Source organism: Pongo pygmaeus, chromosome 11, assembly GCF_028885625.2.
Source record: "Pongo pygmaeus isolate AG05252 chromosome 11, NHGRI_mPonPyg2-v2.0_pri, whole genome shotgun sequence".
In the NCBI taxonomy this organism is placed as follows: Eukaryota; Metazoa; Chordata; class Mammalia; order Primates; family Hominidae; genus Pongo; species Pongo pygmaeus.
The window spans coordinates 138,172,423-138,195,791 of NC_072384.2; the positions used below are offsets into that span (position 1 = coordinate 138,172,423).

At 52.4% G+C, this 23,369-nt stretch overlaps 1 protein-coding gene across 8 annotated transcripts; it reads right to left on the reverse strand.

Annotated features, from left to right (window-relative positions):
- Window positions 1–1,231: 1,231 nt before the first annotated feature.
- RAB17 (RAB17, member RAS oncogene family) lies at window positions 1,232–23,078 on the reverse strand. Of its 8 annotated transcripts, none has more exons than XR_008501166.2 (7): window positions 22,175–23,056; window positions 17,711–17,870; window positions 9,284–9,435; window positions 8,538–8,663; window positions 6,633–6,726; window positions 5,628–6,161; window positions 1,232–1,286 (listed from the first exon to the last, which is right to left on the reverse strand). XR_008501166.2 is itself a non-coding variant. In XM_054478867.2 (6 exons), exons 2-6 carry the CDS (start codon window positions 17,865–17,867, stop codon window positions 1,255–1,257), a joined length of 561 nt encoding a protein of 186 aa, XP_054334842.1. In that variant the 5' UTR covers window positions 17,868–17,870; window positions 22,175–23,057; the 3' UTR covers window positions 1,232–1,254. The 8 variants fall into 8 exon arrangements, 6 of the variants coding, with proteins under 6 accessions (XP_054334842.1, XP_054334839.1, XP_054334841.1 ...); XR_008501165.2 differs by having other exon boundaries at window positions 5,628–6,373; window positions 22,175–23,048; XM_054478867.2 differs by lacking the exon at window positions 5,628–6,161 and having other exon boundaries at window positions 22,175–23,057.
- Window positions 23,079–23,369: the final 291 nt, after the last annotated feature.

A 23,369-nucleotide genomic window follows, 5' to 3' on the forward strand; every position in this document is an offset into this window, starting at 1 on the left:
ACCACCACAATGGGGGGGAGGATTTCAACATATAAATTTGCGGTGGTGGGGACACAAACATTTCATAACACCCATCAACAGAAGAATAGAAAAACACAGCATGGTCTATCCATGCAATGGAATATTACTCAGCCATGAAAAGGAATGGAGCACTGATACATGCCACTACATGGATGAACCTTGGAAGCATCATGCTAAGTGAAAGAAGCCAGGCACAAGAATTCAAATGTTGTATGATTCTGTTTATTTAAAAACATTGTATGACATTGCATATTCTATGGAAGTAGATGCATGGCTGTCCGGGGATAGGGAAGAGGGGTGGGGGGGATGACTGCTTAATGGATATGGGGGTTCCCTTTTGGAGGTGATGAAACGTCTTAGAACTGGACCAAGGTGGTGGCTGAAGATCAGAGTGAATGTACTAAAAGCATATTTTCAGCATCCTTCTCCCAAGAATAAGGCCAGTCTCCTACATAGCCATAAAATTATCATACCTGAACAAACCATTGTAGTAATTTCACAATGTCATCTAATTTTTAGTCTGTACTCAGAAATCCCCACATGTAGCAAGACAGTCTCCTTTTTCCCCCACCGGACTCCAATCTAAAAAATCCCCACATGCAGCAAGATGGTCTCCTTTTTCCCCCACCGGGCTCTAATCTGCATTCACAGTCAGTTGTTTCTCTTTGATTTCCAACCAGTTAATTTTTTATGTTGTCCTGGTGTTGACTTTTTCAAGCACCCAGATGAGTCGTCTTGGAAAATGCTCCACCTGTGTGATTTGTAAGTTGTTCCCCCACGGTGATGTACCTGTTCTTCTGTTCTCTGTACTTCCTGTCATCAGAGAGGTGCATCCAGGGTCTTGCCTGGATTCAGGTCGCGCACTGTGGACCCAAACACTCTGTGTCCTTCCCGCTGCATCATATCTGACCATGAGATCCTGGGCTCCCTCTCTGACAGTGCTATTTGACCCTGCGGTAGAGACAGATCTCTTCATTGTAAGAGGTTTTTTCCCTGTGTGATCAATGTGAAATCTGTGCTGGGGCCAGGGCGCCACGGCCAGATCCTGTTTCCCAGCCAGCTTGCGGCCTGAGATGTCAGTGTCCCCTGACTACTCGTGCCAGGCTCAGCTGCTGCACCATCAGTCATCCCCACACCACGGTGATTCTCTAATTCCTTCCACAGTCATTAGCTGGATTCTTCCAGAGAAGATATTTCTTTTTTTTTTTTTCAGAACTTTATAATTTTTGACACTCAAATTGGACTAAATTTGGCCAGTGGGAGTCCTAAAAAGGAAATAAATTTTAAAAAAATTAAAAAGAATAGTTCTGTGAGTCAGCCACTCTGGGAAACACAGACCCATCCAGAGGAATGGGATGGGAACAGGAAATAAGACAGGCCGGGCACGGTGGCTCACACCTGTAATCCCAGTACTTTGGGATGCCGAGATGGGTGGATCACCTGAGGTCAGGAGTTGGAGACCAGCTTGATGAAGCCCCATCTCTACTAAAAATGCAAAAATTAGCCAGGTGTGGTGGCAGGCGCCTGTAGTCCCAGCTGCTTGGGACTGAAGCAAGAGAATCACTTGAACCTAGGAGGCAGAGTCTGCAGTGAGCTGAGATCCCATCACTGCACTCCAGCCTCGGTGACAAGAGCAAAACTCTGTCTCAAAACAAAACAAAACAAAAAAAAGAGGCCGGGCGCGGTGGCTCACGCCTGTAATCCCAGCACTTTGGGAGGCCGAGGTGGGCGGATCACAAGGTCAGGAGATCGAGACCATCCTGGCTAATGCGGTGAAACCCCGTCTCTACTAAAAATACAAAAAATTAGCCGGGCGAAGTGGCAGGCGCCTGTAGTCCCAGCTACTCGGGAGGCTGAGGCAGGAGAATGGTGTGAACCCGGGAGGCGGAGCTTGCAGTGAGCCAAGATCGCGCCACTGCACTCCAGCCTGGGCGACAGAGCGAGACTCCGTCTCAAAAAAAAAAAAAAAAAAAGAGAAGAAAAGGTTAGCATCACAGGCTGGGACGGCAGGGGCTCCCAGGGCCACTCATCAACATTGCCATGCCTCCGGCCTCCACCACCCCCCACAGGCAAACAACAGTTCATGAGAAGACCCAGGTCCGAACTCAGCCTAAGCAGGGCTGGAGCTGCTTCCCCATCAGCAGCCTGGACAGTGGGTGCACGGACCAGCTTCCCCCAGGGTCTGGGGCCAGTGGGGTCCTGGACCCATTTATCCTGAATCACCTGTGACACAAATGTCTGCGGCCCTGCTGGGGCCTCTCCCTGTGTGCCTGCAGAAATGGGGCCTTCCTGCCTGCTGCCCCATGCCAGCCCCATTTCAGGACAGGAAGATAAGGTGGTGGAGCACTGACACAGGTAAGTCTTCCACATGCAGGTGTCAGGCGCAGCGGGGGCTGTTTTCAGGAAAGCCTGCCTGTTCTTTAGGTCTCTGGGAAAAAAACACGCTTTCCTCCCTTTGTTGGATACACATGTGTTGAGTGCCTGGTGTATGCCAGACAGTGTAGGGGACCCTGGGAATCCCGCAGAAATCAGGGCAAACAGAGGCCCTGCTCTCACTGAGGTTCTCAGCCTCACCTATGCTCACCCGGAAGGATTTAGAAATCCCTGTGCAGTCTGATGGGATCAGAACCCCTGGGTGATATGCAGCTGTGGCGCTCCATTTTTTTTTTTTTTTTTTTTTGAGATGGGGTCTCATTCTGTTGCCCAGGCTGGAATGCAGTGGCTTGATCATGGCTCACTGCAACCTGGACCCCCAAGGCTTAAGCAATCCTCCCACCTCAGCCTCCAGGAAAGCCAGGACTACAAATGCGCACCACCATACCCAGCTAATTTTTTGTTTTGCTTTTTGTAGAAACAGGGTCTCCCTTTGTTGCCCAGGCTGGTCACAAACTCCTGGCCTCAAGTGGTCCTCCCGCTTCGGCCTCCCAAAGTGCCAGGATTACAGGCATGAGCCACCGTGCCCTGCCCAGGTGTGGGGCTTTCTGAAGCTCCCCAGGTGACTCCAGCACAGGGTTGAGCCCTGCCTGCCTAGTGGTGAGGGAGGAGGGGAAAGGGGCAGTCACAGTCCCGGGAGATGGGGTACCCAGGGCTCCAGGACCACCACAGGTCTGTCCACTCTTGGGGAGGCCATGAAATGATTCCTGAAGGAGTCAAAGGATACATTTTCATAATAAATGCTGGCATAGTCACAGTAGGTCGCCAAGACAGAGGGGGAAGCAGGCAGTCAGACATACAGGCATGCTACAAACTTCCCTCGTATTCCTCCCCTTCTATGTCATCAAGCCGCTCCTCTGCAGCTCCTCTGAGAGCATCCTGCTTCGCCCTTCAGCAGAGCAAGCACTCAGGACGCCAGGATCGTGGGGCTTGCCTTACACAATGCTGGAGCGCCATCTGGTGGCCACGGGCAACCTCAGCCTCCTGCCGCCCGCAAGCTGGGTCCCCATCCTGGCTCAGGGCCCGCTGCGGGGCGACACAGGGGGTGAGGAAACAGCCTAACACACTGGGGACTCATATTTCATGTTCTTCATCGGCAAGAGAATCATCGCATGAAAAATGGTCCAACTTTACTCGCAGCCGGAAACTGCAGTGTGCATAGCAATAATACAGTGTCAGATTTCACCTGTGAAATTGTCTAAGAAACGAGGACAATACTCGTGAAAATCAAGGGAACAGGCCCTCTCGGAAGCTATTTTTTTTTTATTTATCCTTTAGCTTTTCTTGGAGATCATGACAGAGGTGTGTGAAATCTGCTCTGCATTTGTCTAGTAAAGATCACGTGAGGAGTTCATTTCAGGTCACACTAGCACCAGGAAAGCCAGACTCCAAGGAAGATCCAAGATGTTTCCTTGTCCCCAAGATTGAAAGCTGGATCTGCCACGGGCCTAGTGGACCCAAGTGGCTCCTCCAGTTAGGTAAACGAAGCTAGGGATCATGAGGGAGAAGCTGTTACGAAGCTGTGGTTGGAACACTGAGAAACTCAGGCTGGCAAGGAGGGGCTGTGCCCACCCTAGGCCCAGTGGATGAGCAGAGGGAGCAGCCACCAGAACCTGCAGGAGGAAGAGGCCTCTTGGACAGGGGCAGTGGCTTCTGGCCAGGACACAGCCAGCCTCACCAGACAGGCCCTAGGCAATGGCTCGCCTCGGTGTCCCCTCCCCCATCCCCTGCCAGGGCTCCCCATGGTCTGGGCCCTACTGAAGGTCAAGGCCTGGCATCTCTACGCAAAGTGAACAAGAGCAGAAGAAAGCCCGGGGGAGCCGGGGAAGCTCCAGGCACAGAGCCCTTTCCCCTTTTGTGTGATGAGAAGCTCAGCGTCAAACGGGAGGTACTTTGCTTTGTCCTTCCTTGATCTTTACAGCAGCCAATACAGTGATGCCACTTTTTCCAGGTGGATAACAATGTCTTATTGTTTAAAACTTACACCTGCTTATCATAGTCCCAGGGACAAGGATGAAAACCAATATCACCTTCCGAAAAGTGGCCACCTTAGAAATAACCTTGCCACATCAGGTGTCCAGATAGAGACCCAACAGGAAAACATCATGAGGGGTTTACCTCCCAAAACAGGGTCTGGGTTGCTGCAGTTTGGATATTTGTCCCTTCCAAACCTCATGTTGAAATCTGACCCCCAGGGCCGGACGCAGTGGCTCACGCCCATCATCGCTGCACTTTGGCAGGTGGAGGCGGGCGGATCACCCGAGGCCAGGAGTTGGAGACCAGCCTGGCCAACATGATGAAACCCCGTCTCTACTAAAAAATACAAAAATTAGATGGGTGTGGTGGCGCGTGCCTGTAGTCCCAGATACTCAGGAGGCTGAGGTAAGAGAATCGCTCGAACCTGGGAAGCGGAAATTGCAGTGAGCTGAGATCATGCCAGTGTACTCCAGCCTGGATGACAGAGCGAGACTCCATCTCCAAAAAAAAAAGAATAAAAAAAGAAGAAATCTGACCCCCAGTGTGAGAGGCGGGGCCTAATGAGAGATGTTGGGTCATGGGGGTGGGTCCCTCATAAATGGCTTGGTGCCATCCTAGCAGTAATGATGGAGCTCTTACTCCAAAGCTCCTGTAAGAGTTCCCCCAGTGCTGGTTGTTAAAAAGAGTGGGACCTCCCCACTACCCTCTCCTACGTCCTCTCCCTGTATGACATCTGCACACCAGCTCTCACTGCCTTCTGCCATGAGTGGAAGCAGCCTGGGGCCTCACCAGAAACAGATACTGGCCCCGTGCATCCTGTGCAGCCTGCAGAACCATGAGCCCAATAAACCTCTTTCTTCATAAATCACCCAGCCTCAGGTATCCCTTTATAGCAACACAAAAACAGACTCAGACATGGGTTTCTGTGTAAAGGGAGGCAGGCAGGAGGAAGAAGTGTCACCACCTGGGAGTGCATCCCCTCTGGAGAGCTGGGCCAGGCCCACGTTAGTCACAGCCTGCCGCATGGGCCTGCTTCCTTATTTACTTAACAGGAGCCCTCCCAGAGTCTATACAGAAATACCTACAACCACCCACCAGGTGCAGTGCCCTGCCTTGTCCTCAAAAACTTCCAAAAGCCAGATTGTCAAAAGCAATTTAATTTTTGGAGAAAAAACTGCATACGCAGTACAACTTACATCTCAGGCGAAATGTCTCAGAATCTTCCTGCTCACTGGACAGAAACTCAGCTTCACCACATTGCAAGCTGGGAGACCATGAAAGGGAACTGGCGCCACTGCCCCCAGCTGCCCTTCCCAGGGGCAACTTCACCAAGATGCGGAAATCCTGGGCCCACCCCACAGTCAGTCATCGCTCCGTTTCTTCCTGGCACCACCACCTTCATCTGGGCCTGCTCCCAAACCCCCCAGCAGCAGATGGGCCCAGGCTCTGGGCCAGTGCCCCCACCCAGATCAAGTGTAAGGCATCTTCCCACCATCGCTGTGCTCCGGGGGACTTTTCCAATCCTTCCTTCCTCTCCAGAGGCTGCCAGGCTGAGGGGGCCACCGTCCAGGTGGGACAGGCACAGGCATCGGGGAATCAGATGGTATCAGTGGGGATGGGGCACAGCACTTTCCTGGGAGCCATGCAACGCCAGATCTTCCTCTGGAGGTTCCCACTGGCTGTGGGAAGTGGTTTTTATAAAGGGGGCCAACTTCCAGGAACATCTAGGGCTTGGAAGCAACCCAGCATTGACAGTGAATCAGAATCCACCTAGAGCTGGCCACGGCCCAGGCAGGGGGCGTCTTCCCCACAGCCCCCAGGAGTGGCTGCACCTAGTGGGCACAGCATTTGGCCTGCCTCGCGGGCCCCTCGTTCAGAGCCACAGCTGCGTCCCCCCGAGGAGCCTGGCCCTCCCTGTCGTCTCTCTGCAGTAGCTCTTGGGCTGTGAACAGCAAGAGAAGGGGGCTGGCTAGGGAGGGAAGTCACCCAGCCCAGTACAGCCCTGCAGACCACCCACCCCAGGACCCGCCTCCTCCTATGTTTACCCAGAACCATAAAACAAGGGCCTCCTGCCCCTCCTGGTCACCATCCAGTCCCTAGAGACATTCTATGGGATACCGCGTCACCAGCAACAGGGACCCAGGGAAGTTGGTCAGGGACAAGCACCTCCCCCTTGTCTGGCCCACGGGGACGTCACTAACCCATGGTATTGAACACCTCCGACACCTGGTGGTTCAGTTTGGCCGAAGTTTCCATGAACAGCAACTTCTGGCTGTCGGCAAACTCCTTCCCTTCCTGAAGGAAACAGCCACAAAATCCAGCGTTGTTTATAAGAGAGTTTCCTAAGGACACCTGGTTCACTTCCAACAGTAAGACCCGAGAAAGCCGCAGCCATGGAGCCCGCACCCCTCCACGTTTCGTGTCTAAGTTGTGTTTCTTGGCACTCCTGAGCAGCCAGGACCAGGGAGGGGCGGGGTGTGCTCCCCTGCAAGAGGCTCTTCCTCTAGCTGGCCAGGGGCGGCCTTCCTCCTCCTGCAGGGCCTGGAAAGCCAAGTCCCCACCCCCAGGCTCCCCTCCCACCATGCCTGTGGGCACCTGTGGGCTTTGATGCTGGGCAAAGAACCAACTGAGAACCCAGGAAACATAAGAGGCAGAGGGAGGCCCCTGGACGGCACCCACCTGGGCCCTTCTTCTGGGGAACCCTCATTTTCCAACACAGCTCTCCTCTGGGGAGAAATGGATGTCCCAGAGCAAAGGCAAACCGGAAAACAGCAGGCTTGCAACGGGTGACCAGGAGACAGCATTCATGGGAAGGTCACAGCCTTGCCCAGGAGTCGGGGGTGGCCGAGGAATGGGGGCCTTCCTGTGCAGGCTCCTCCCCTAGCCTCCGGAACTCTCCCAGGAAGAGGAGCCGGTGGTGGATCCCAGAGGGCACAGCTCAGGCGCCTGACTGTCCAGCCGGACATGGAGCTGGCAGCAGGTGTGGCCGGCCATGCCCCCAGCTCTCGCACCACCCACCGTCGTGAATGCATTCCTCCTGTCCTGGCCCAGAGATCCCTCGGCCAGCCCTGCATTCGTCCCCACTGAGCTCCTCAGCCAGCTCCCCAGACAGACGCTCCAAACCCACCCTGGCTGCCCACTGCCCCTCCAGGCCTTGAGTAACCTCATGCCCGTGTTTTTGTGTCTGCCCGAGCACACAGCCCATCTAGTCACTCTCAGAGGGCACAGCTCTGCTGCCAGGACCCTCTCCTCCCCCATCCCAACCTGCAATGAGGGCTCAGACTGCCGCTGTCTCCCTTTGCTCCCCTTGCTCGCCCCCGAGAGTCTCCAAAATCTTCACCCCACTTCTCCATCTCTCCACAGCCTCCACTGAAGCTGGGGCCTTTTCTCTTTGGGAGGCGCGCCCGTCAGTCTAAGCCCTGAGTTTGGTCTTCCCCTGCGCCAGCCTGTAGTGTATGTGGGGTCTCCCCATCAGCCACTTGTCTGCAGCTGTTTACATGGTGTTCGTCCTAAACGTGGTGGGGGAGGTGGGATGCCGTGGAAGAGAGACAACAGCAACACCTGGGTGACCGCTGCCTCTGCCTGTAAGGAGGACTGACAAAACTCGGGTGAGGGAGGCTACATACGCACAGAGGCCCCTTCTGGGAACCAAGTGGGGAAGGGAGCCCTGCTGAGGAACTAGACCACTTTTCTCATTCAAGCCGAGCCCACCCTGCAGCCGCTGCCCTGCCCTTCCCTTCCCTCTGCTGGCCACCTGTTCCTGCTCCTCCGCCACTGGGCTTGAACTGCCATTGCACTGGGCCTGAGTTTTTCAGGAAAGACCAGAAATCTTTGACTAAAAGAGAAACTCAGGTGGGAAGTTGTGTGTGTGTGTGTGTGTGTGCACGTGTGTGTGCTCGCTTGTAAATGTGTGTGGGTGCAAGTGAGAGTGAATGTGGGGGTGTGCATGTGTGAAAATGCGTGTGGGCGTGTAGAGGTGTGTGTGCGCATGTGTGTGTGCGGGTGTGGGTGTGCGTGTGTGAAAGTGTGAGTGCCAAGGTCTTGACACAGGCGGGCAGGGCTCTCTCCTCCTGTGGAAGAGCAGAGCAGGGTCTCCTGGGCGGTACCTGGAAGGTCACCTCCCGCTCCTGGCTGAGGTCCGTCTTGTTGCCCACCAGCATCACCAGGACTTCTCCTGGGTGCAGCTCCTCCTCCAGGTCCTTCAGCCACTGCTGAGCCTTGAGGAAGGAATCCTAGAAAATAAGAAAAAAAGTCACGTCAAACAGAACTTATAGGCGGTCATTAGCTATTCTGCAGGGGGAAGCCAGTGTTGCTGGTCACGTTGCATAAAATGTCACAGAATCCTACTGTCCATGGACAAACCTGCAGGGCTGCTCCATTTCTCTGAGGAGGGCACGTTCCTGTCCTGGGTGACCTGTGCGGCCAGGCAGAAAACTGCTGGGACACACATCAGATTCTTCACCCTGACCAGGCCCAGGAGACTGCCAGCCACGGGGTATTTCAGGTCAGGCCTTGAGCTCCTGAATCTTCCACCCCTAGATGTCCTCAAAGGACCACTTCATGCAAGAGAGTCTGGGGGACTGGCCACTACCCCAAACCCTGACCCTAATGCAGCACCAGGAACTACTGAGTGGCAGATGGCAATGGCATGTTCTTTGTGGACCACAGAGGAGCAGAACCCCACCGTGGAGGAGGATGGGGGGTTGTCAGGAGGCCATCCTGGAGGAGGTGACTGGTGCTCACTAATGGGGTCTCTGTTCCTTGTGATTATGCCATGGCATCATTGCACTGGAGAAACCAGAAGGCAGGTGCTTGGGAAGGAGGGTGGGACATGCCTCAAGGTGGGCCCTACCTTCCTGGTGATGTCGTACACCAGAAGCGCAGCATTGGCGCCCCTGAAGTAGAGGTGGCAGACGCTGTGGTACTTCTCCTGGCCAGCTGTGTCCCAGATCTCAAGCTTCAGAGAGGCGGCGCCCACATCCACCACCTTTGTGAAGAACGCACCTGAAACAGGGAGGCCCAGAGGGCTTACTCAGAGGACGAGGTTGCCACGTGCGGCTCAGGTGGGACCACAGCAAGCCGCAGGCACAGCAATGGGCTTAGAAGGACAGCTGGCCACTCGTCTCCCACGCCCGCATGGCCAGGAGGTTGAGCAAACAGTTCTTCTGGGAGATGGAGCCTTCCACAACGAGCAAAGTGTTGGGAGTGATTGCTATGGGGCCTTTGGAGAGGCTTTGGATGGGAAGATAAATCTCTCCAGGACCTAACACAAAAGCTCTGGGCTACATATGCCGTGGAAAGGATCTCCACTTACCGGGAGCCCGACGCATCCCTGCCGGCTTCCAGCGATGCAGCTGGGCCCTGGGAACCCCTGGCCCACTGGTCCCTCACCTGCCAGACCCATCTTGCACAGAGGCAGTCACGACTGCACAGGCTCCTCCAAGGCCTTCCTTGCCTCCTGCTAACCTCCCCTCTTTCCCAATGCTGCTCCCTACCAACCCCCTTCTCTACTGTCCCCTCTGCATGGTGTCCTTCCTCTTCTTCACCTAGAAAACTCTTAGGCGTCCTCTGAGATCTTCCAGCGGCAACCCCGGAAGGGTTGCTGGGCCCCCTGCCTCCACGGAAGCCTCCCTGCACCCCATACACACTCAGAGGCGAGGCCTCCTGTGTTCTCCGCCTGTCTCACCCAGGAAGGCAGGGGCTTTGTCTTACTCAGCCATGTACCTGGCTTCACACACACACACACACACACACACACACACACACACACAAAACTACCCCCAAGCACTTTAACATATTGGGCAATGCACTGTTCATTTAAAGATTTTCTACCCTTTGCTTTCCAAAGTGATATGATTTTAAAATGATTATTTTATAGATCTCCAAAATGTTTTGCCCCATCGTGTGTGGCTTGTCAGGGATGTGTTATACACAGAACTGGAGAGGACGGGGCGGGGGAAGGCAAGTTGTCTGGGGCATGGAGGTGCCACCAGCACCGACAGGCTCCTGTCAAAGCCACTACCCTGCCTAGACCCTGGGTTGGGTTTGGAGTCTGTTGGGGAGATTCTGGCAGATGGAGCCACATGTTTAAAATGAAAACGTTCACTCCAAGGACAGTGCATGAGTGTCCTGCGGCTGCCAAAACAAAGTCCCATGAGCCTGGTGGCTCAAATTAGCAGATTTCTTCCTGCAGTTCTGGAGGCCAGAGGTCCAAAACTGATGCATTGGCTGGGTTGGTTCCTTCCGGAGACTGAAGGAGAATCCGTTCCAGGCCTCCTCCAGCTTCAGGGGCTGCCGGCACCCCTGGTGTTCCTGGTGGCTGCATCATCCCCATCTCTGGCTCTGTCTTCACGTGGCTGCCCCTCTGTAGCTGTGTCCTCTCCCCTTCTTGTAAGGACATCAGTCACTGGACTTAAGGGCCATCCTAAGTTCCATCTTGTTGGCCTTAATTAATTACATCTGCAAAGACCCTCGCTCCAAATAAGGTCGCACTCACAGGTTCTGGGGGTTAGGACTTAATCGCCTCTTTGCGGGTGGGAAAAACACAATTTCACCCACTAGACAGAGAACTGGAGGCTAGACAGAGCTTTCCAGCATGACGCAGCAAGACCATGCTTCTATCTCATGAGACAACCTCTTCCTAAACGGAAGCCACTGCCTGGGCTCTTCTGCCTGCACATCCTGCAGTTTCCTGCAGGTCCAGGAACTTGAAGTCAGACCAACTCCCCAGGTCAAAGCTGGAGTCTCCATCCAGACAATAGGACCAGTGATTTCCAGCTTGGATGGGGCAACTGTCAGGACTGAACTGGCTATAAACACACCAGATGCTCCACTGGATTGACAATGGTGCCAGAATGAAGACCGTGCCCAGGCCATAAATGTACACCCGTCAGCTGATCTGATGGCAGCTTGCTTAAACTTTCTAAGTGTCAGCTTCCTCATCCATAGAGGAGCTAATGGTGCCCTTCACCCAGGGTGGCTGTTAAATCGCCTGGGCAAGGAGAGAAAGGGCACATTAATTTTGCTGCTTCTTCCTGTCCTCTTTGCTCTTTGTGTACTTGTTGTCTTAAAACGTGGGCCTTTTATCCACATCTTTCTGTTTCCCGTCACCTCAAATCACATTTCTCAGTTTGAATTTGGTTTTATCTTAAAAGCTGGCACAGGGTGACACGTGAGCATAAAACTCAGGTTTGCTTCCTCCATTTACCAGTCTTAGCCTCTCATACTTTCCTTTTCCATGTTGAAAATGATGGCTGGAGGCCAGGCACAGTGGCTCATGCCTGTAATCCCAGCACTTTGGGAGGCTGAGGTGGGTGGATCACTTGAGGTCGAGTTCAAGACCAGCCTGACCAACATGGTGAAACCCTGTCTCTACTAAAAATACAAAAATTAGCCAGGTGTGCTGGCATGCCCCTGTAGTCCCAGCTACTCAGGAGGCCGAGGCAGGAGAATCGCTTGAACCCAGGAGGTGGCGGTTGCAGCGAGCCGAGATTGTGCCACTGCACTCCAGCCTGGGCAGCAGGAGACAGAGTGAGACTCTGCCTCAAAAAAAGAAGAGGAGAGGAGAGAGGAGGGGAGGGGAGGGGGAAGAGGAGAGGAGAGGGGAGGGGAGAGGAGAGGAGGGGGGAGGGGAGGGGGGAGGGGAGGGGGGAGGGGAGGGGGAGGGGAGGGGAGAGGAGAGGGGAGAGGAGAGGGGAGGGGAGGGGAGAGGAGAGGGGAGAGGAGAGGGGAGGGGAGGGGAGGGGAGGGGAGGGGAGAGGAGGGGAGAGGAGGGGAGAGGAGGGGAGAGGAGGGGAGAGGAGGGGGGAGGAGGGGAGGGGAGAGGAGGGGAGGGGAGAGGAGGGGAGGGGAGAGGAGGGGAGGGGAGAGGAGAGGGGAGAGGAGGGGAGAGGAGGGGGTGGGGAGGGGAGGGGAGGGGAGGGGAGGGGAGGGGAGGGGAGGGGGGAGGGGAGGGGAGGGGGGGAGGGGAGAGGAGGGGGTGGGGAGGGGAGGGGAGGGGAGGGGAGGGGAGGGAAGGGGGGAGGGGAGGGGAGGAGGAGAGGGGAGGGGAGGGGAGGGGAAATGATGGCTGGCAGTTGAATTTACACTAATGTAAAATCCCAGCAAATTTCCAAGGAGGGCATGGGTTTTAGTCCAAGCAATGATAATGCATAATAATAGTCAATGTTTGGCTATTTACAGATCGGAGACCCTTCTCTTCCCTGCAGAGATGTAAGGCCCTCAGGTGGGCCCCTGGACAGGTATCTGAGGCAACCTAGTCTCATACACTCCTTGGCTCTGACCCAGAAGACAGCATGCATTTATCGCCATATGCTTTTCCAGAAACCCACTAACCACATTTTCTATATCTCCATGGCTAAAGCCAAAATGTAATTAAAAAATTTTTGGCTGGGTACAGTGGCTCATGCCTGTAATCCCAGCATTTTGGGAGGCCAAGGAGGGAAGATCAATCTAGCTCAGGAGTTTAAGACCAGTGAAACCTTGTCTCTACAAAAAATACAAAAATTAGCTGGGTGTAGTGACGCACACCTGTGGTCCCAGCTACTGAAGAGGCGGAGGTGGAGGATTGCTTGAGCCCAGGAGGTTGAAGCTATAGTGAGCTGTGATTGTACCACTGCACTCCAGCCTGGGCAACAGAATAAGACCCCATCTTCTAAAAAAAAAAAAAAAAAAAAAAAAAAGTTCCTCTACTAAATTTTATTTTTTTTATTTTAATTTTTTTTTTTTAGTAGAAACGCGGTTTCACCATGTTGCCCAGGCTGGTATCAAACTCCTGAGCTCAGGCAATCTGCCTGCCTCGGCCTCCCAAAGTGCTGAGATTATAGGCATGAGCCACTGCGCCCAGCCTCTACTAAATGTTAACATCATTTAAGTGGTTTTGCTTTTTTACCTTTTAATTTAAATAAACAGCCGATTCTGCTTACTGAAGCCCTCTCTGTAGCACTTGGCTGTTTGGTAAAAATAGTGAGCTGATGACAAATTGAAAGGAACATGAAATGGAAACTTATTTTCTGGGGGCTCTAGGGCGTCAGCCACATTCTCAGTTTAGAAGGGAAGTCAGCTGGTGCCAAGTTGAATGTGCTCAGTACCTGTTTGTCACCGTCCCCTTCCTGCAAAAAGCCCAAGTCTGGGGTTAGTCGTGGCTTCAGCTGGCAAATGTGCACACAAGCACTAGATGTCACCATCCTTCCAAAAGATATCATGCAGAAAGTCAGCAGCGCAGAGAATCTCCCCTGCTGTGGCCCGTTAGGACGGTGGGGGCAGTCCATGGGGAGCGCCAGCCCCCATCCCTGACACAGCAGGGGCTCCTGAAGCTGCCACCTCCACAACAGGCCCTGGCGGGGGTGGGCGGGAGGCTGTGCTCACTTGGACTCCTGTCCGTTCTGCCTCTGCTCCTGCCTGCTCTCGTGGCTCCGGCCAGCACGCTGGTTTTCCAGTTTCAGGGCTCGAGTCCATGTCCCTTTCTGGCTCTGCTTCCTGCTTCCTCTGGATGGATGGTGCCTTGCCAGGAGCTGAGCCCACCGCCTGTGTCATGTCCTGCTGTGGGCCCCACCCCACACACCTGTCGACTGAACCAGACCCTCGGGAGGGCCCCAGGGACCTGAGTCAATCCTCCTGAAGGCTGACCCCTCAGACAGGGCCGGCCTTGGTGACCTTAAGCCACCCAGGGTAACAGCAACCTTTCATGCAGAGCGCACTCCAGGAAGGTGTTTACACTCCCATTTCACAGGGAAAAAATCCAGACGGAGGGAAGGAGCGGCAAGCCTGTGGCCATCCATCCCGTCCGTCACTCGGGGTTCCTGCAGCCGAGCACTGGGCGCACTGCCTCCTGCATTTCCAGGCTGCCTGTGAGGACAGCACTCCCACTCTCCTCTGAGGCTCTGCTCCTGGCCCACCGTCTCCCCTGGGCAGGAGCCCAGTGTTCTTGACAAAAGCTGAAGCCGCACGTGACAAAAGAAGCAGGAGTGTCTGCTCTCAAAGGGTTTTTGTGCAACACAGACCACGCTCTTCCCCCCAAAGCACGTAAGTTAAAGGAATGAGCACATCCCATCTCTTCATCCTAAAAGTGGCAATACCCACATTTATAATATATGATCATGTAATGATCATAATGATGATTAATAATTAACATACACTTTGGAAGGCCAAGGCTGGTGGATTGCTTGAGGTCAGGAGTTCGAAACCAGCCTGGCCAACATGGTGAAACCCCATCTTTACTAAAAATACAAAGATCAGCATGGTGGTATTCCCAGCCACTCAGGAGGCTGAGGCAGGAGAATCACTTGAACCCAGGACGCGGAGGTTGCAGTGAGCCAAGGTTGCACCACTGCACTCCAGCCTAGGCAACAGAGCGAGACTGTCTCAAAAAAAGAAAAAAAACAATAAAATAATTAACATAGGCTGGGTGCGGTGGTGCACACCATGGCAAAACCCTATCTCTACAAAAAATATAAAAATTAGCCGGCTATGGTGGTGCGCACCTGTGATCGCAGCTACTCTGGAGGCTAAGGTGGGAGGATGGCTTGAGCCTAGGAGGCGGAGGTTCCAGTGAGCCACTGCACTCCAGCCTGGGTGACAGAGCAAGACTCTGTCTCAAAAAAATTAACATAATGATAATAATAAATTGCATGACATCTATCCATAGTTATAGTAATATCTACCTCTAAAAGCTGTAATATTATCCCAAGGTGTGACGCAGACACTCGGATAGAAGCAGAGGAGACCACGGTTCCCACAGAGGACTCAGCCAACAGCAAAGAAAGGAGCTTCCACATTTCTGCCCCCGCAACCTGGCACAGCTGCCCACACACAGAGGTGCTCAATACAAAAGTGCGGACCCCAGGGTTGGAGGCTGATGGGATGAAGGCAGCTTGTGAGCCACAGGCTAACCTAATCTGGCTGTTCTCCTCCTCTCCCCGTTGTGCCACGGGCCACAGCCCACAGCCTACCACCCCGGCCCCTCACAGAGACCCAGAGTGGGAACAAAGACTCCACACACCAGTTCTGGGTGAAAGGCAGAGCCCAGCCTGTAGAACGGTCCTTCCCCTCAGAGAGAGGAGATAAACCCGGGCCTGGAAGAGAGGGGCTTGGAGGAAGGGAGGCCCTGGCTTTCATCTGAAAGCTGCCGGTAGGGGGATGGCCCCTGAGGGGCCAGGCAGAGGACCAGGAGTAGAGTGAGACATACAGGCCTGCTCCCCAAGCAAAGACCCCCAACCTGGCCTAGGACTCCCCAGCAAGCCCAGCTTTGTTCACCCCACTGACCCTGGTAGGCCCCCTGAAGAGAGGGCGGGCAATTGGGACAGGCAGGACAGGTGTGAGGGGGACGCTCGGACCCTGGCTTGCTGGAATGAAAGGAACTAGAGCCTCGCCCCTCACTGTCGGGGCCTCCATTCCCTTCACTTGTAAAATACAGAATGCCCAGCACCACCCTGAAGCTTCACGGACCCCACACATCACCCCCCCCACCCCCACCCAAGGAAGGTGGGTGCTCTGTGGGTACAGCTCTCTGTGGGCTGAGCACATCCGAGCACGTCCAAGCACGTCTCAATGAATCCAAAGCACCCTCCTACGCTCCAACCGGGCATCTCGGAATCTCTCAGTCCTGCTTGCGCTCACCCAGTGAGTGCCTTTGGGCGCTGGCTCCTGCAGGCTCTGCTAGGGTGGCGTCATGGAGTCCTTCTGTAAAAGGCCCTGTAGCAAATACTTTAGGTTTTACTGGCCGTGGGGTCACTGCTGCAACCACTCAACCCTGCTGCCGTTTTAGAGTGAATAGAGGAGGAGGAACAGCAAGAATATCATTTACAGAGAGTAAGTACCTGAACAGGTAGAGTTGTATCTCCACAGAACCTTACTCACAAAACAACCAGAACAGCCAGACAGCCACAGTGTGCAGACCTCCGTGTCAGAGTAAGATCCATCCCCAGTCCAGCTCACCTGGCCTGACACCTGCTGCCTCTCTCTGCATCTTGAATACCAGCCACCCAGGTACAAAGCTCTCAATGTCCAGGCCTGGTGAGGCCCCCATCTGTGTTCTCTATTCTCAACTGAGGCCACTCTCAGGCCAGCCTTGGCACTTTGATGTATTTTTAAAGGAAGCCAAGTCCAATATCAGGACTTAGGGGGTGAGGGGTACAGATCTCCTTGCTAATGGAGAAGAGGATTGTACTGCCCACCCCAGGGTAACCTTGACTCTCTCCCCAGGGTCCCCCTCTGCAGACAGCCTCTCACCATCACCCTGGCCCTTCTCACCACTAGCTCTGGGAGTCGGGCCAGGCAGACCCCTGCCAATTCCCCTGTATCCCCTGGGGACCCTTCAGGAATCACCCCCTGAGAAAATGGAAGGGCTCCCTAATAGCTAACGTCATGTGCCACATCTTGCAATTGTGTTTCTGTGTTTAGTGCATCTGTTTAGCTGGTTATAGAATCCATCCCACCTAATGCAGGCCTGCAAAGGGTTCAGGGTCCACAAATGCCTGTTAGATGAGTAAATGAACGAGTGAATTTGGAGATGCGCAGCTTATCCATGTCAGAGTCCGAATTTGAAATCGAGGCTCTGATTCTGCGTGTATTCCCCCAGGGGGGATGGGTATAAAGAACACGCTGGCTTTCCCCATTTCAGGTGAAAATTGGGTTTCACTGTCTAGGCAGGCTGTGCCCACAGCAGGATGGGAAGGAGGCCAGCAGCCTGCAGATGCCCCATACAGTTACTCCTGAGCTTCATGACAGGTTAGCCTTTTTAAGAAACACAGCAAGAAGGTCTCCCTCCCCGCCCACCCCCAACAATGATGCTCCCACTTCCAATCCAGGCCAGGCTGGTAAACCAAGTCCAGGCAGGAAGGAAGATGCTGTTGGGGTAAATAAAGCAAGGGAGCAGTGTTAGCAGGAGGGTGGCCTGGGTGGTGTGAGAGGACAGCTGGTTTAGGCTGTTGGGTGGCCAGGGCCCAGGAGGCTTCTTCCGGGCTCTCCCTTCCACCAGCATAATCCCTCGCACCCAGCCCGACGCTCCGGGGCCAGAGGTCCTACCCCAGAATCTCCACCCCCTGCAGACTCCAGCTGAGCTGAAACCTGACCCAGAGCCAAGGGCACTTCCTGTCTTTGTAGATTCTCTGGCTGCCCTCGTGGACCTCACCCCCTCCCCTCACGCACCGGACACAGGCAGCTCAAGGTCCCAGCATGGGGATTCCTAGGCGGGCCTCGTCCCCATCTGCCACCAGGTGTGGGTCAGCAGCCCAGACTTCTGCACTGAAGACCAACAAAGGGGTGTTCTGCCCTCACTTACAGCCCACCGTAGGCAGGATACTCTTGAAGTCGTTCTTCACGTACCGAAGAGCCAAGCTGGACTTACCCACGGAGCCACTTCCCAGGAGAACCAGCTTGAACACACGGGGCTGACTGGGGGCAGCCCTGGGCTGGGGGGTCCTGTGTGCCTGCGCCATGCCCTGGAAAGAATCACAACCGTCTGAAGCAAGTGGAACATCTGAGCCACATCATCTCAGCAAGCTCAACCCCGGGGCTGCTTGTCGGTCAGGAGCAGGTGGCCCGATACAGAGCTCCCAACTCAGAGGCCACCTGGGTCCACACTCCTGCTCCCCTCTGCACCCCAGGCCTCATCTCCCCATCTGCAATTTTTAGGTCCGTTTTTAGGTCTGTGGTAAGGAACAAAAGGAGCTTTGCTTGGAAAGCTCCAGGCATGGGTCATTGCAGACCCTTAAAAGCAACGATTACATGTGACGGTCTCAGGGCTTATTGTCCTCCTTCCATTACTCTCAATTTTTACAAATCTATTACTTGTCCCCAAAGTATCTAATGCAAGGAGAGGTAAAAAGCATCTGAGCATTTCTTGGGTGGTTGTTCATGGATTAAGGTTGGTGTTTCAGAAAAAATCTACCTAAAAAAACGTTGGTGTCTCAATGATCTCAAAACATCGTAGACACATTCCCATTGTGTCTAAAGCCTCAGAACCCACAGTAGTATGCCCCAGAGAAAACCAACTTTGTGATCAAAATAAATGTGGGCGACCCCTGCGTATTTTTTCATCATAGAAACTTTCATGTACACACCACAATAGAGAGAATGCTCTGATGGGCCCACAGACCCACCTCCCACTTCCCCAGTAATCAGCTCAGCCATTTGTATCACTCACACTCCCAAACCTCCCCCCAGCAGGGTATTGTGTAAAGCAGATCCCAGGCATCCTATCATCTGCAAATCTCAGTATAGATACAGGTATTTTTTTTCTTTGCAGTTCATGTGTTGAAGAAATCAGGTTGTCTTGTAGATTTCCAGTACGGATGTTGCTGATTGCACCCCTGTGTTATTGAATAGAGTCCTGTGAACTCTGTATTTTTGATACCGCGGTGGTTCAGGACATAAACCTGATTAGATACAGGCTATTTTTTGGCAAGATTGCCATGAGAGTGTGTGTGCACTTCCCGCAGAAGGCAAATAATGTCCAGTTGTCTCTCTATGATGTTGACAGTCATTGAAGACTATTACTTTGACCTACTATTTCACTAGGGGGTTGCAAAATGGTGACATTCTAATAATGTTCTAATGTTATCATTCTGTGTTTATTATCTAGGAAGAGAAGCTCCCCACAATAAATATGAAACCCATCAGAGGCAGCTGGTCCTGGGATCAGAGTCTCATCTCCCTTCCTCGCCACAGTGGGCAAGAGGGAGGCTCCCTGAAGGGGGAAGGGGAGGCATTTTGAAAAGGAAAGAAGAAAAGCAGGAATAGTTGGAAGCAGCCCACATACCCTCACTGCCCCCAGTAAGGAGCCACAGCCACAGACTGGTCTGGTCTGCCCTGCAGGGATAAGAGGGGAGGGAATCAAGTTTGGAATCAATCTCGAAACAAATAGGACTGAGTCCTAGATACCAAGAAGATCGTTCTAGACAGAAAGTGACTGAGAGTCACGGAGTCCAGAACAGGAGGGTTTAGGGCTCTCTACCCATCAGAGAAAAAGGGTTCCACATAGTAGACTCGGGTGGTTATCCCAAACATGCCTGGAACCCCATCTTAGATGGAAATACTCAAGTTTCACCATCAAGTATGATGCTGGCTTCAGAGACGGATAAAAAACATAACATTAAGTTTTCCATCTGTGTTTCTCAAAAAAAAAAAAAAGAAAGAAAGAAAGAAAAATAAAAAGAAAAGCTCTCCAGGTGATCTCAGTATGCAGCCAAGACTAGGAATCACTGCTAGAATTCTGTTTTCCTTGGAGCTGGGAACAGTGTCTAGCACATAGTAAGTACTAATTCCTAAGAAATGAATGAATGAGGCCAAGCATGAAGAGCACATAACACAGCACCTGTGCTTTGAAATATCCACCTGGATTGAGGATGATTTCTTGGGGCCAGCTATGGTTTGCATGGATCCTCCAAAAAGCAAATTTGGAAACTTAGTCCCCAGTGCAACTGTGCTGGGAGGTGGGGCCTAATGGAAAGTGGTTGGGTCATGAGGACTCTGCCCTCATTAATCCACGCCCAGCACAGATTAACACTGCTGCAGTCTTGCACGTCCATGAGCCTGCGTGTTCTCTTGCCCTTTCAGCTTCCACTGTGGGATGACACAGCAAGAAGGCCCTCAACAGATGTAGACCCCTTGGCCTTGGACTTCCCAGCCTCCAGAACCATAAGAAACAAATCTTTGCTCTTTATACATTTCTGTCTCAGGAATTCTGTCAAAGCAGCACAAACAGACTAAGACAGCATCTGAGGCAAAGTGAGAGTGCCTGGGGTGGGAACTTAGTCCACCAGATGATCCGCTCAAGTCAGATGGGGACAGGCTGTCAGAGTTCAAGGCACAGCCCAGACTTTCCACCCTTTGGTGGAAGGGGAAAGAGTAGTGGGGGCAGGCTGAGGGAAAAAAGACTACTCAATGGCTGCAGTGTACACTGCTCTGGTATGGGGTGCAAAAAAATCTCAGAAATCACTAAAGAACATATCCCTGTAACCAAATACCACCTGTTCCTTCAAAATCTATTGAAATAAAAAATGATTAAAAATAAACAGAGATACCCCTTCAAGTTCTCTTTGCTATTTATTTGTGCAGGTTAATAAAACCTTTCCTAAGTCAAAAAATCTGTGGCCCAAAACATGTCTGAATTAACTGAAACAGGTGGACTCTGAAGGAATGCACTGTGACTACCAGGATGCCAGTGTCTCATTCCTTTGACAATGATATGTCTCTTTGTTTAATAAAGTTATTTTATTTTTGGGCTGGGTACAGTGGCTCATGCCTGTAAATGCACTTTGAGAAGCCAAGGCGGGTGGATCACTTGAGGTCAGGGGTTGGAGACCAGCCTGTCCAACACGGTGAAACCCCATCTCTACTAAAAATACAAAAATTAGCTGGGTGTGGTGGTGCACGCTTGTAATCCCAGCTACTCGGGAGGCTGAGGCAGGAAAATCATTTGAACCCAGGAGGCAAAGGTTGCAGTGAGCCAAAATCCCACCATTGCACTCCAGCCTGGGTGACAGAGCAAGACTCTGTCTCCAAAAAAAAAAAAAAAAAAAAAAAAAAAAAGTTATTTTACTATAAACATACAAGTGTCAATATAAAAGAAGAAGCTACCCATAACTCCACCCCCCAATACAACCACAAATGGTATTTTTGCCTACTTCTAGTTTTTTCTATGACTCCTAAAAACAAACCAAAACCCATAGTTTAACATAAAATTATTATCCTATGTGTAAAAAATACTTAATACCAAAGGCAGTCTCACGCATTGCTTCAAAATCATGTTTAATGGACATATAACATTTCTACAACTATCTCAACTTGCTGAACCATCTTCCTAATACTGGATTTTTACTTAGTTTTAATTTTTTCTCTGTAATAAGACTGCAGTAAACATTTTCTTATATAACTTTTTGTGTGATTGAGTGTTGTAAGCTTTCAATAATGAGAGGTTGGAGCCTTCTGTCCAAAGAGAAAATTAAAAGTGTGGCACCTGACCCCCACCTCCAGAATTTAATCAAGATGGGGTTATTAGTAGTCAAAGATGTCATTAGGTTATTGAAGACAAAGATGTTTTCAGGAACACCATATTCAAGATTGGAGCTTCTCTAGTAATCTTAACTTGGGGCTTTTTAATCTCGTGCACCTCCCTTCCACTAAAGGAGAAAAAATGGAGAGCAAATCCCACATTAGTCTTTTTTGTGGGGAAGGGGCCATTCCAAGGAAGGGTCTGGTTGATGAGTCTATCGCCAACTGTGCTCCTGTGTCACCCTTGCCTGGGCCTGTGAAGAATATTGAGATTACGAGAGGTACACCGGTACATTACATTCAGAATGCAGCCATCTGGTACAGAAAACACAATGTAGATGTAAAAAGGAGTTTACAAGAAAACCTGACAAGCTTCCTAGATATCACTGGGTATTAAATTGGGAATTTTGATGTCATTTGAAATGGATTCCTTGAAGAGTTCTTCTTATTACCAGAAGTTTTTTTTTTTTTTTTCAAGACCTTAAAACCAGAACTTTCCCGAAGAAAAATTCAAATAAGAATCTCCTTCTGGGAATCCGACTTAGTGGAGCCATCAGAAATCTGAACTAGGAAGTCTCCGCCCCAGCTTTGTCCTTTGATTATACACACACGGGCACATGCACAGACACAAATACAGACACGGGTACAAACACGTGAGCACACGCACAGACACACAGAGACACACACACAGAGACACACACACAGAGGCAGACACTCCGCAAAGTGCACAGAGGTTTAAACAATGACTCACCTGTTCCCCAGGCCCGGTCACTTGCAGGAAGCTGAAGAGCCTGTCATCACCAGTCCACAGCGTTGCTACCTGTCTCCGCTTTCTCCTGTCTCTGGTCCAGGGGAAGGTTTGCTTCCCTCCACAGGCAGGACAGGACAGGAGGAGCCTCTGCTCCAACGGAAAACAGCCGCAGGGCAGAGGTCAAGAGCAGCAGCCTTGGACCAGGGCAATGCCCACTGGACCCCAGCACCAAGGTCAGGCCTCTTCTCCTCCCAGAAGGTGTCAGGGCAAAGTCCACAGTGGTCATGTGGTCACCCGGGGCAGGGCAGGAGGCTGGACCTCAAAGCAGGTGACCCAGGAGCACCTGCGCGCTGCCGGAAGTCACATTCCAGTCCTGCGTTTGCTGGCACCCAGCTGGAGCCCGTTTTTCGGCTTTGTTCCAGGGTTTCACTTCCAGGGCCTCACTTTGACACAGAATGTTTTTCTTGGCTCCCTCCTTGGAGCTGTATTGAATCTTTGTTGCACTTGAAAAACCAACAGCCCAGAAGAGAAAAGAATATTTCGGTCAGATGAATTAATTCCTACCACTGTCAGCTGGAAGCCAACCCCGGCTGAGCCCTGCACTGGCCAGAGGCAACTCAGTGTGAGCCAGTCCAGGGTCAGATCCTGGGCTGATGCCACCTGAGGGCGGGGTGGGCGTGGCCTCCGTGGACATGGGAGACTCCAGGTGCAGGAGAGAGGGAGGTGGACTTCCTCTGGGTCTTCCCAAATTCTTCAGGAGACTCTAGTCACGAAATTTCCTGGCTTGGTGGTAACAGAAGAGTCTCCTCCAGGTAAGATTTCCAGAGCCTCTGAGTATGGCTGGGGTAGCAGGGTTGGGCCTGAGGCTGAGGAGATGGAAATCTGTTGCCATGAACATCACCCCACACAGCCAGTATATGGGAAGCCAGCTCACTTTATGTCCTCCAAACTCACCCTAACTTCTAGTTTGGGTCCCATCCCACGGGGCTGCTGGGAGATAAGCTCTGCCATCACAGTGGTTCCTCCGTCCTGTGGGAGTAGGGGTCTCTGATGCTGGAAGGGGGACACTGGCCTGGACTTCTGCTGAGGCTCTGCCCCTCATCCCTGCAGGACGGATGAGCCAGTCCTAACACAGGACCAGCATTGCTCTGCCACGTCCAAGCCTCCTCTGAGATTCTTCCTCCATGCAACCACT